Consider the following 12,005-nt stretch of genomic DNA (forward strand, 5'->3'; position numbering starts at 1 on the left):
GAAGTAAAGACTATCTTGAAGACTGGGTTTGATTTTTCAGGCAAGAAATGGAGAGAAAAAAAAGCTAATCTTGTAGTAGCATTCTGCAGTTTTTCAGTCCCCTTCAATGCAAAACGTGCCAGTAACAGGTAACGTATAAAGAAGAGGAACATCTCAGTTGTCTGAATGAAGCTGAAGAGCTTCAAATTGAATGATAGGCATTACAAGAAATCTCAAGAGAAGCAGCATTGGAACGGTGGACTAAACCACACTGATGACCTATACATGTACAGCAAATTTGAAGCATTGAGATTAATTGCACTTGTACAGATTTATTTTACAAAGTTTGTGCTATTTCAACAGGCCTCTCAGCTCAGCTGAAACAAGACAAATGTAAAGGCTTCATATTCTATTCAGACAAGCTGTATGCACATATATTGTGATTCTGGTAATAGCGTGCTGTGTAATATTTGTACTGCTGCCAGTTAGATATACAAATGTATATGTATTAGTGCATATTCTGCACTTCTGTACATATTCTGGGACATCTGTTTCTTACCCAGTTCTGCTGACCCTACTTAGCATAAAGTTACTTCATTAGACATTGATAAGCTGTTCAAACATTTTCAGTGGAGGAGGGACATGAAGGCCTTACCCATTTCCTAATGAATGAGATCATTAAGCTTCAGCAGCAAGTAAAGACAAAAGATGTGCAGCGCTGTGAACTCTTGGCTAAGTCCCGACAGTTGGAGGATGAGCGAAAGCAGCTTAAACTGAACAAGATAGAGCTGCTGACCTTCCAGGAGAGATACAACAAGATGAAGGAGGAGAGGAACAACTACAATGATGAGCTGGTCAAGGTGAAAGATGAGAACTACAACCTGGCCATGAGATATGCCCAGCTGAGCGACGAGAAGAGCATGGCTGTGATAAGGAGCCGAGACCTCCAGTTAGAGGTGAGAGAAATGCTCTGGGCTGCTTTCATCAGGAGCACCAATGGAAGATGCCAGTGGTATCTGCCAAAATGAGACCTTCTCTGACAGTAAAAGGTGTAGAGCTCTCATTTGCTTTGCTTATTCAGATGATTAGAGGCATCACTGTAGAGAAATGCCAACTGCAGTGATGTGTATTAATGACAGATAATTTACATACTTGTAATGGATTAACAGAGCATAAGATGCATCAAAACAAAACTTTAAAAACATAATTGTTTGCTAAAACCATAATGTTAGCTTTCCAGGCTCCGTAATACCTTGGGGCAGTTATCCAGGTTTGCACTACAGCTGCTGGTGGTTTATTCAAAAAGTCTCACATAGAGCACTGGAACAGCTGGAGGCCATTTAGGAGACAGAAATGCTTCAAGTGCTGTAAAATGTGTGTGTCACAGATGAGATGGAGTAAACAACTACCCATAGTGGATCTGGATACTGGGGTTTATTTCTGAACCAATGATATCAGATATTTTGCTCCACTTCTTTTCACACAGTCATTTGCTCACTCTGCCACCTCGGCACTGCATTCCCCTGGGCTCAGCCTCCCTTCCCTGCAGGAAGATCGCTGCTGGACAGGAGGGTTGGGCAGAAGGTCACACCGCTTCGTGCTGTGCAGCTGCTCACAGCCGCCAGTTGCAGACATTACTGGCCAAGTTCCCTGCGTATCCCCTGGCCTGTATCTCTGTGCATCTCTCTGATCTCCAGGATGTTCCTCCATTCAAATTTTCCCTCCAGCCACAATCATCACCACCTTCTTCCCAAGCCCCCTTTTGCCTGAAATTATTTTTTCTTTTTGGGATCCTCTCTTTTCCATCTAGAACTCAAAGGCCTTACTTTCCTCCATTCAAATAATCTGTGTGCAAGAGCACAATGTGTGGTAGCCTCCTAAGTGTTAGTTCTGTTTCGTATCTTTTATTTTTTGGAGGATTGAGGATGTGCTGCTTTTTTTTAATCCAGATGTTACCAAAATTTACAACCAGCCCATACCAGTTGTAGCTAGCAAACAGCAGGCTGCTGCTGGAGAGTTCAGCAGTTCAATTATGGACATTCAACACACACGCGCATACACCTAATTAGCTGCTGCCTGTTAGCATTCACAGTGTAAGCTACTTTTTCCACCTATGACAGTACGTTTTCACCTGAAAGTGAGAGTGTTTTCAGAACAGTAAATATCAGAGCTAGGACTTCTTTCCTTTTCTCTTCCTCTTTTTCACTGCACCCTGGCTGCTCTAGATTGACCAGCTGAAGCATCACTTGAACAAAGTAGAAGAGGAATGCAAGCTGGAGAGGAACCAGTCTTTGAAGCTGAAAAATGATATTGAAAACCGACCCAAAAAGGAACAGGTTCTGGAGCTGGAGCGGGAAAATGAGATGATGAAGACTAAAATCCAGGAGTTACAGTCCATCATTCAGGTATAAAAGCAGATTGTTTTATTTAAAATTCCAGCCATATTGGCTTACATCTCCTGCTTACCCGAATGACGGATTCAGCGGGCTTCAACCACTCCTTGCCTCCAGGCACCCCCACACTCTCCTCCTATACTGTCTCCCATAGCCCACACCTCCTCACATCCTGCCTTGGTGGCTACCCCTCAGGATCTGAGTGTCTGGAGGAGGCTGTGAGAGTGGGACAGAGAAGCAGTAGGTGGTGACAGCTCCCATGTGTTCAGTAAGGGACAGGGGAACTGGTAACTATGGACAAGTGGAGGTGGCATGGTCTCTGCAACCACTCCTCACCTTAAACGCCACACAAATCAAACACTGCTGTTATAATGCTGGGAAGCATTGGGTGAAACCTCTGCCTGCAAAACTACAATAAGCATAAGTGTAAAGCCTGGAAAAACAGAAGGTTGCTTATATAGGTCCCAGCTGTCCATGGTACTCCTTGTACAAACATGCATGAGGAGGAGTTCTAAAAAAAGGAATAAAATAAATCATCCAATAAATCAAGCTGTACATGAGAGATTGTCTTTTTCAAGGTGCAGAGTGCAGCTGTTTAATTGCTGAGCATTCAGCTCCATATTTTAGCCCTGCTGTGGTTCTTTGTACCAGTCTGTCACTACAAAGCTGTGTTAAATAGACAGCCCAGAAACTTCTGACAGTGGCTCTGGGTACCCTCTTTTAGGCTATTGTCATATCTGTACCAAAAGGGTTTAATGAAGTAGAGGGTAATAAAGGTTTCAGTACTTGGGTGGTCACTGGTTAGTAGAACACCCTGCAGAACGCTGCTGTAACTTGCACAGGGATCTTAACTAACCTTTGTTTGGGCAGATAGAGCAAAGGATGATATGCAGCAAATTTAGCACTGTGTTGCTCTGTGAAGAGCTTAGCCAAATATTAGGATATATGTGAGAGTGCTTAGCACTTCGCTGGAAAAGGCTTTTGTGACATTTTAAAATGACACTTAAAAAATTATCAATAGAATGCATTTCAGAAATGGCTGTAGCCTCTAGCAGTGCCTAACAATTCTTAGTTCTAACACAAATCCAATTCAAAGGTTGAAACAGGGTGTAGCATAGAAGGTTATAGGAGTTCTGGTCCGTGTAGAATCTCTTGTATTAATTGAAATGTTCTTGTAGCACCTAAAGAAATAAATAATCCTGAAATAGCTAAAAAGAGGATTGAAATTCCCTAAGTGGAAGTATAAATAAACGAAAGGTGGTTTGTTTTAGAAATACTTAGGTGTACTTAGGAATACTGGGTAACTAAAAGCTCACCAAAATCTCCAACCTAGTCTAGGTATTTTAAAAATAAATATGCCTATTACTTGCTCAGTTTTTATGTCTTTTTCATCTTCCATTTATGGTTAATTTTGGATGGAAATTTATTTGTTAGAACCTGCCCTGGTGCTCTTGTCAATTTTAAATCTGAAAGAAAAAGTATTGCTGGACACTACAGAAAGTGAAGCAGTGGTACGAGCTACTCCAGGCATGTTTAATATTCTCTGAGCACAGCCCTGCAAAGCCTATGCACACTTTAAAAATTCCCCTGAATGTTTTCTTAGGCCCTGCTCTTTGGCAAAGGGTGATTTTTGTGCTCAGGGAGAGCTGATTAATAGAGAAGAGTTTTGAATGCAGGGCTTGGAGTGAAGAATTGTCACTGCATCCAAAATGGATCAAATTATAGCCAGTACAATAAAACAGTAAAACAGTTCCTTCATCAGAATATTCTGACAGCAAGACAGCCTTTATTCGTCTTTTCTATTTTAAAATATGAACAAATGTCCATCTCTTCTCCTGCTTTCCCATTGCAATACTACGCTCATTTTCTATTCCTCTTGCTTGTTTCTGTCTTTGTTACTTTTCTCCCTGCAATGCTATTTTCTCTTTCCTTGGCCTGTCTCTTAAAAATGTCTTTCCTCAGGCTGACAAGCGCAGTTTGCCAGATTCAGACAAGGCCATTTTGGACATTCTGGAACATGACCGTAAGGAGGCACTAGAAGATCGTCATGAGTTGGTCAACAAGATCTTTAATCTCCAAGAGGAGATTCGTCAAGTGGAAGACTTGAGAGACAAGGTAAGAAATGGAAGGATAGAAAGATGGAATGTCTCAGGCTAGTGCCCAAAAGCCCTCTGAGAGCAGTGGTGGTTAACAGTGTGTCATTTCCAGTATCTTGAAGAGAAAGAAGATTTGGAGTTAAAGTGTTCAACACTAGGAAAAGACTGTGAGATGTACAAGCACCGTATGAACACTGTGATGATACAGCTAGAAGAGGTGGAAAAGGAGCGAGACCAGGTATCTAACAGTTAAAATGGGGAAAATTAGTAGCAGAAGCCTGTATCTCATATGTGTCACTTTGGGGAATTGTGGGTAATTGGACCCAAAATACCATTAAAAAATAAACAGTAACAAGAAATTGCTATTTGTTGGAATTTGCATTACAGTAATTAAACATAGGATAATATTGGGTTGTTTCCACAGCGTAGCATCTGGCAGGCAGGGCGAAGATCTTAACAGCTACTGCAGGCTTTATATTAGTGTCAAGTCATCCGGTTTGCACTCTGGAGTGCCACCAACCAAGAGGGAGCTGGAAATGAACCACCCTCATCATCATAATTTTTGATGGTACTACTGTGGCGCATCCTGGCCCTAACTGCTGTGCTAATTGGTGAATGGTTACCAGTTCTGAAGTCCCCATTCCAAACACCTTACAAACAAAACCAGCAGGAGAAGGTGTCTGGTGCCCAGGTGCAAAAGAGATTTCTGCTCTCCACTGCAGGCATTCCGCTCACGTGATGAGGCTCAGACACAGTATTCACATTGTCTGATTGAAAAAGATAAATACAGGAAGCAGATTCGAGAGCTGGAGGAGAGAAATGATGAACTCCGAATTGAGGTGGTTCGGAAAGAAGCCTGCATTGTTAACCTGGAGTGCAAACTCCGACGGCTCTCTAAGGACAATAACTTTCACGACCAGGTAGGGCTGAGGAAGACCGGTGTGAGTTCTTTTTTTGAGACTTGCTTTTAAAAACATTTTGGTGTGGAAGGGAGAAGGGGCTTTTTTAATTCGCTCCATGAATTAACTGGGGAAAAAAACCCTTCTACTACTAAGTGTCAATGCTGTGAGTTCTTCTCTTGCTGTGAGTACAGTGGGGTTCAAGTTGTCTATGCCAAGCACATAGCTTCTCAAAGGCTGGCATTCCACATCTTGATTTTAAATGGAGGAAAAGGGAATGCAGAAAGAAATTAATTTCTATACTGGGGTAGAAACTGCACATACTTTTGAGGAACGTGCCCCAGTGAACAGAAATCCCTACAAATGTCCATCTAAATTACTGATTTGGATCTGGAGCCATATTCTGTGTGAGCTTCTGAAGCACTGGAATCACAGAAAGTTCAATCAGATTACTTTAAAGGAGGACTGTAATGAGGAGTTATACCAACCTCGTCTCAGAAGTAAAGTGTTTCCTTCTGATCTTTAGAGTTTGCCACGGAATCTACCCATTACCATCATCTCCCAGACCTTTGGGAGTCCTAGCCCAAAAGCCAATGGTCAAGAAGCAGATGACTCCTCCACTTCTGAAGAGTCTCCAGAAGACAGCAAATTCTTCTTGCCTGATCAAGCTCGACTCAAGAGGAGAGTGAATCTAAAGGGAATCCAGGTGTGTCTTAGTATGAGGCTGGAATGCTGTAGTGCAGGGACTGTTAGAACTGAGAGACATAACATGTATGGTGGTGATGCCTCTGAAAGTGCTGTGCTGTGAAGATAAGAATAGATTTGTGTATGGTAGTAGGCTGTCAGTTTTTGCCTTGTGCTGATTTGCATCTTGAGGAGCAGATACAATAGGGCTTCACAGATCATTTTCTACCCCTTCTTCTCATTTTGTGTATTCTCCTTGCTTCTGCTTCATTCACATTCTTGGAGTGTTGCCAATAAATTGATTCTCTGCCTCCTTAACAGTAGTGAAAAAAAAATGACATAATGCCTGAAGTCCAGCACACAAGTAGCTGAAGGTGGAAAATGAAGAATTGGTGGAAAAGCTCACTTCGGGTGGAAGGAATAATAGAAAGAAAGGGACACAATCTAGAGGAAAATTAACTGCCTAATTCAGAATTAAATTATGGCAATTTCTGCTCACTTAAAAGTAAGGGGTAGCATGAGTTAGGTCCATGATTTCCCCGACTAGCTGCATTCATCCAGCTATTATCTGATGCTATATTCACGAATTGTAAAAAAATATACAATCTAACATTTGGGATTTTGAAGTTCCCTTTCTTTTCACCTGCATTTGAATTCACCCTGCCCTTCATAACCTTTCTGAGCTCTGACTGTCATTATTACTTAGGCAATAGAGCTGTATTTTTTACATTGCACGCTCCAAAAGGATGCCTGTTGTATTAACAGCTGCCTGAAACCAGTCCCAAGGCACCCACTTCACCTTTTGTCTCTATTCCCTCAGCAGAAGCTGGAAATTGCAGTGCATTTGGCCCAGACTTTTAAATGTAGTTAGGTAGCTAACTTGTTTGCTGCAGTGCTATTTAGATACTTAAATATCTTCTAAATTTGGGGGCCTGGCATTTAAAGGAGGGCAAATATATGGACCATAAAAGTGGAGAAAGGGTAAAAATATGCGGTTTACAGTATGTGGCAAATATTCTGCATTTGTGCTGATTTTTGTCCTCTTTCTTTTAGATACATCCAAGAGCTAAATCCCCTGTCAGCATGAACAAAACATCAGAGTTTCAAGGTCAGAAAGAGCGTCCATGTCCTTATTCCTTTTCTGTTGCTTTGTCTCATTCACTTAATCTCTTTAAGTTGTTTTAACAAATATGCCAACCAGGGATATTCTTAACTAAGTCCAAGTAAGTAAAATAGACAGTTTCTCTCATAGTTAACAATGTCATAATTTTTTACCTGTGTGTCCTCTCCATCCAAAAGTACCTCCACTGACACACAGTATTGCATCCCATAGCTGACCTAAATTTTCTGTCTACTCAATTCTACCTTTAGGTTACACAACTTTTGAAGTCATTGGTGTAACACATGTACGGAAAGTCATTATACTATTCTCTCCTTGTTGTCAGATAAATCCTTCAAGCTGAAAAACCCTAATCTAGTGATCGTCTAATGACTTCCTTTGTCCTTCAGCAAAAGGGAATTAATTTTAAATCTAAAGCATTGCAAAGGTTGAGGAGCACGGGTTTGGCCCACCCATCAGCAAGAAGCCAAGTTACAAAATTTGTTGCTCTGTACTCACATTTGATGTACTCTTAATTCCTTTTATTTATGTAACACTGTTCCTGAACCAAACACCGTTTAGCCGGCACTTCCTTTATGTGTTACATGCAGCAGCATGGTCACTGTTTTGCAAAAAATGATGGGAAACATGGTTCCTGCTGCAAGATATTGCATGTTAAACTGTATGTTTGGTATCAGGTAATGTGCAACATTAATACAAATTAGAGGTGCTGAGGAAAAGAAGGAGTCCACAAAGACATTCACGCTGTGTCACCTGGGGCTGCTGAGTGATCTCAAGCTTCTTGTAAATTTTTTGTTGTAAAAAAAGCATAATTCAGTGAGCCAATCTTACTGCTGACTACCAGATTCGGATGATGAAGTTAAAACATAAATTAATAAAGCAATCCTTTAATTTGTCAAATAGTGTTCAGAGATCTAATAAAAATGTACAGACCAGAGCTGAAAGAAAAAGTTGGCAAGAGGCTCTCCAGAGTGGTGTGCATTTCTGTACTTTTTTGGGAAGCTGATGGGGAAGGAAAGAGAGCCACAGCTGCAGGGCACAGCACACTTCCTGAAGCCTCCCTCCAGTGTAGGGTGGGAGAAATGAGATAAGCTGAAATGGCAAGATAACCAAAGTCTTGTTGCAAATCTGTGAAAGACTCTGTATTGAAAGCGATCTGACATAATTTCCTCTGGTGTCTGTATTTTTCTCTGTCGTCTGTGAGCGCAGCAGTCAGAGCACAGGATGAAGACGGGGCTGATGCCAGCAATGGCCGCACAGACACAAGTTCCTCTAATTCTGTTTCCATCAGTAACTCCATCAGCAGCTGTGAAGTCAGCAAGATTGTAAGGAGCCTTCAGATGTCCCTTGCTTGTCTACGACTGTGTCTCCTGATGTGGTTCAGAGCTTTTACAGCCCAGTATTAGCACTTCACTAGCATCCCAGCTGTGATCACATTCAAGGCCCTTGTCAGAGGCTCCCTTAATCCTTTTAACCAGCATTTTGTTAGAACCATGTTATTAGCCTTTTGCAAAATCACAGAATTGGTTTATGTTTATTTAAAGATATTTCAAAGGTATTTATGACCTCTCACTGTCTCCTTATGCCATTTCACGTTTACTGTTAGAAGGAAAAGATTTTCTTCAAAAGCTGCTTTGTAATTTATTTAAGAAAATTTTCAGGGTTTTTTGCAGTTCTCTAATGCTTTTCCTGTCTGTAAGTAACAGTGAGTGAGAAAAGGGGTGCAGATCACAGCTGGAAATTTCTGCATACCATAGCCAAACCGTTTCTTCCCTGCTTGCTGTATCCCCATAATCTCCCAAGGTAGATATTCCATTATATGTATGTGAGCAGACACAGCAGGACAAGCAGACAGAGAGAGTGCTCTTGCAGAGTGTTAATAACAAAGAACAAAACATCTTTTTATAAAACCGTGAAAAATGCTGCCCCCAGGAAATTAATACTATACCCAAGAATAGCCAGGAAAGAACTCCCTGCCACTTGTAATAAGCTTAGCTGGGTTAGGAATATTCTTTGGAATATCTGTTGGTTATTTAGATGACTTATACTGTCTTCCCTCTAGTGCAATTCAGAGTTTAGTTTCTAGTGTACTAGGTTAATAATTTAATGTATGGAGATCTGTGTTTTTCTTTCTTATTCCTACTATTTATATATCTAAGTATCCATACATGCTGCTTTTCATCCTCTTCCTCCTATATGTCAGCTGTGCAACACATACACCACACATCAAGGGCAAAGTTAAAATTGTTTGATAAATCAGCCAGTCATGTGGTCACAGAAAAATGTACTGTGCCAGCACCAAGCTGTGCATACTGCTAAGATGCTCTAATATATGAATACGAATGCTCTTGTATGTAGCATTCTGCATGTCTAGTCGCAATTTTTCTTACTGTTGTGAGTACTTCACGGTGCAGAGTACCACTGGCAAGCTAGCAGGCTAATGCTTCTCTAAGAAATAATAACATGATTGAGATGGTTAACCTGTCACTTTTTTTTTTTTAAAGCAAACTCTGAGAAGTCGCAATGACAGTATCATGTCAACCACTCCTGAGCCTCCAGGAAATGATTCAATAGTCCGACGTTGCAAAGAGGACGCCCCTCATTGCAGGTAGGTAACCACGCTGGCGAAACATGCCTGGAAGCTCTTGTCACAAGGAGGAGGCAAAAAAGGGCTGTAGATGTGCTTGTCTCTGTCTCTAGTTGGAGAGCTTCTATTAGGCAGCAGGACTAACTTGCTAAACTTCTCAAGGCTGCAGTCTTTCATCCCTCATTTTGTCCAGAACACTCAGGAATCTCTGACAGTTCAGCTGGGATGAATGACACAGTGATACCACTGCAACAGCGACATTTTTTAATGTACATAATAAGCAGCAGTACTGAAATGACTAGGCACCAGTGCTACTGGAGAATGTGCTCTACCTTTGCGGACTGATATGGCTTCACTTTTTGCTTCTCAGCTCCATGCATTGGTGTCCCTGTCCTTTCCCCTTCTCTCAAAGCCCCTTCTTCTCTGTAAGCTGCCAAAATAGAGCACAGCTGCTTGAATATCTGTGAGGAATGGGGGGAAGAAGTGGATGAGGGAGGTGAATTTTGTCAGGCTTAGGGCTTTTTATTTCAGCATAACAATAAGGGGAAAGAGGTGCATTGCCCTCGGCTTCACCTTCTGCTGCAGCTTCCAGTGCTGTTGGGTCATGGCCCTGCGGACTTCCCCTGTGAGTAAAATCAGATCAGCTGGTGAATGGGAAGTTGGTGGCAGGAAGGAATGAGACCTTGCCTGCCTCACAGTCCCCTAAATGGCACGGAACCCCTTTCTAAAAGTTTTATAGCAATGCAATACTTGGACATACTGTTTTGGTGTTGATGTGAATAGCATCAGTGTTTGTGCCAGAAATATCAGAAGATATAAATAAATTCCCTCAAGGTCCCAAGCAGAAGCAGAAAAGAACAGAGCCCAGGCAAACCAATTTAGAAGGAAGCAATATATGTGGAGGGTTTAGATCTTTATTAGATCTATTTTTGAGATCTAATCTTTATTAGAACTTTGTTTAGATTTTTAATGCTTTTCAAAACAAACTCCTCTTTGCAGACTGCCACGTTTGCCTCTCTCTGTGTAAAGCTTTGCAAGACAGCTTTCCATTGAAGGCATCCTCAGCTAGTTCTCCCACATAATTTTATGGGCTGCTGAGGATTTAGACAGTTTATTCTAGTCTCCCTTAGCTTCTCCTATGTTGTCCTCCAAGCCCCTTTTTGAAGTGTGTCGTGTTAATTCAAAATGGAGAAAGAGGGTTGTTCTATTAATGATTTGAATGTTTCATGTTTCAGGTGCTTAACTTGAAAAGCCTTTGGCATGCCTGAACATTTATGTATTTGCAGTATATGACAGAATGCAGTAAAGATTATATGGATATTATTAATCCTGTAGATTTATTTCACTGTAGCTCTGACTAGATCCTGTTCCATACGTTAAGGCATTGGAAGACTGAGCTGTACTGAAATCTGAAAATTTTCCTCAGGTGATCTTTCCCACTGGCATGTGGAAGAAAAAGGTAACCTGGAGCAAGGTCTGAATGTGGCCTTACTTTGTTGAGTGAACTCAAGTCAAGTACCTCAAGAGCATGCCCAAAAGTTCACTGTACTTTATAACTTTATAACTATTCTGCTAAGGTTTTTTAACTTGTTTGTGAACATAATCCAAAATAATTGCTATTTCATGCCAAGTTGCAGATTTCACAGTTCATCTGATCTTGATTTGTGTGAAAAAGAAGTGAGATCATAATTTAATGTAGGAAAAGGTGTATTATTTCCCTGCTTATGCATGGTGTAAAAATAGCTGATTCTCCCCGGACTGACTCCAAAAATTCACCCTTCAGCTGAAGCCAGATATGAGGAATATCAGCTCCACGGGAGACCTACAAATCATTCTGAATGGGAAAAACAACAAGCTGTTATTTAAACAGCTTTGCAACCAAAGGACATGCTTTAATGAAGTCCTAGTGAAGCCGACAGGTCACCCACTTGGCTGGACCCAACATCCCCAGTATCCCTTTAAGAGCAAAATTTTGGTGAATTTTAACTGTTTATGTTTAAGGCCTACCAATCTAGTCATCCTTAACAGGAAAGGTTGTGTCCGTGAGAGCTGGGCGGGGACCAGAGCGGTGGCCTAGCAGTTTCTGTGCAACAGCTTGGTACGCCTTGCCATTCTGTTACCGTAGGTGTCAGAGTAACCATGCGAGGTACCGTTAAACTGTTATAAAATGCTTCAAGTACCTTAAATCAAGCAGGCAAATTACTCCTTTACTGCTGCACCTCAGTCACTTCCCTTGCATCCACTCTG

The 12,005-nt window shown here is 41.4% G+C and overlaps 1 protein-coding gene across 2 annotated transcripts in view; it reads left to right on the top strand.

The window, feature by feature from the left end:
* CARD11 (caspase recruitment domain family member 11) overlaps window positions 1-12,005 on the top strand; it is a 46,902-nt gene that overhangs the window by 22,639 nt on the left and 12,258 nt on the right. For both annotated transcript variants that reach the window (XM_080382374.1, XM_080382373.1), the window contains 9 exons: window positions 610-935; window positions 2,205-2,384; window positions 4,335-4,487; window positions 4,581-4,706; window positions 5,191-5,388; window positions 5,894-6,073; window positions 7,105-7,159; window positions 8,381-8,496; window positions 9,676-9,779. In XM_080382374.1, coding sequence (XP_080238500.1) covers window positions 610-935; window positions 2,205-2,384; window positions 4,335-4,487; window positions 4,581-4,706; window positions 5,191-5,388; window positions 5,894-6,073; window positions 7,105-7,159; window positions 8,381-8,496; window positions 9,676-9,779 — 1,438 coding nt within the window. The remainder of the gene's footprint in view (window positions 1-609; window positions 936-2,204; window positions 2,385-4,334; window positions 4,488-4,580; window positions 4,707-5,190; window positions 5,389-5,893; window positions 6,074-7,104; window positions 7,160-8,380; window positions 8,497-9,675; window positions 9,780-12,005) is intronic.

Source organism: Falco punctatus, assembly GCF_963210335.1.
Source record: "Falco punctatus genome assembly, chromosome: 4".
Lineage (NCBI taxonomy): Eukaryota > Metazoa > Chordata > Aves > Falconiformes > Falconidae > Falco > Falco punctatus.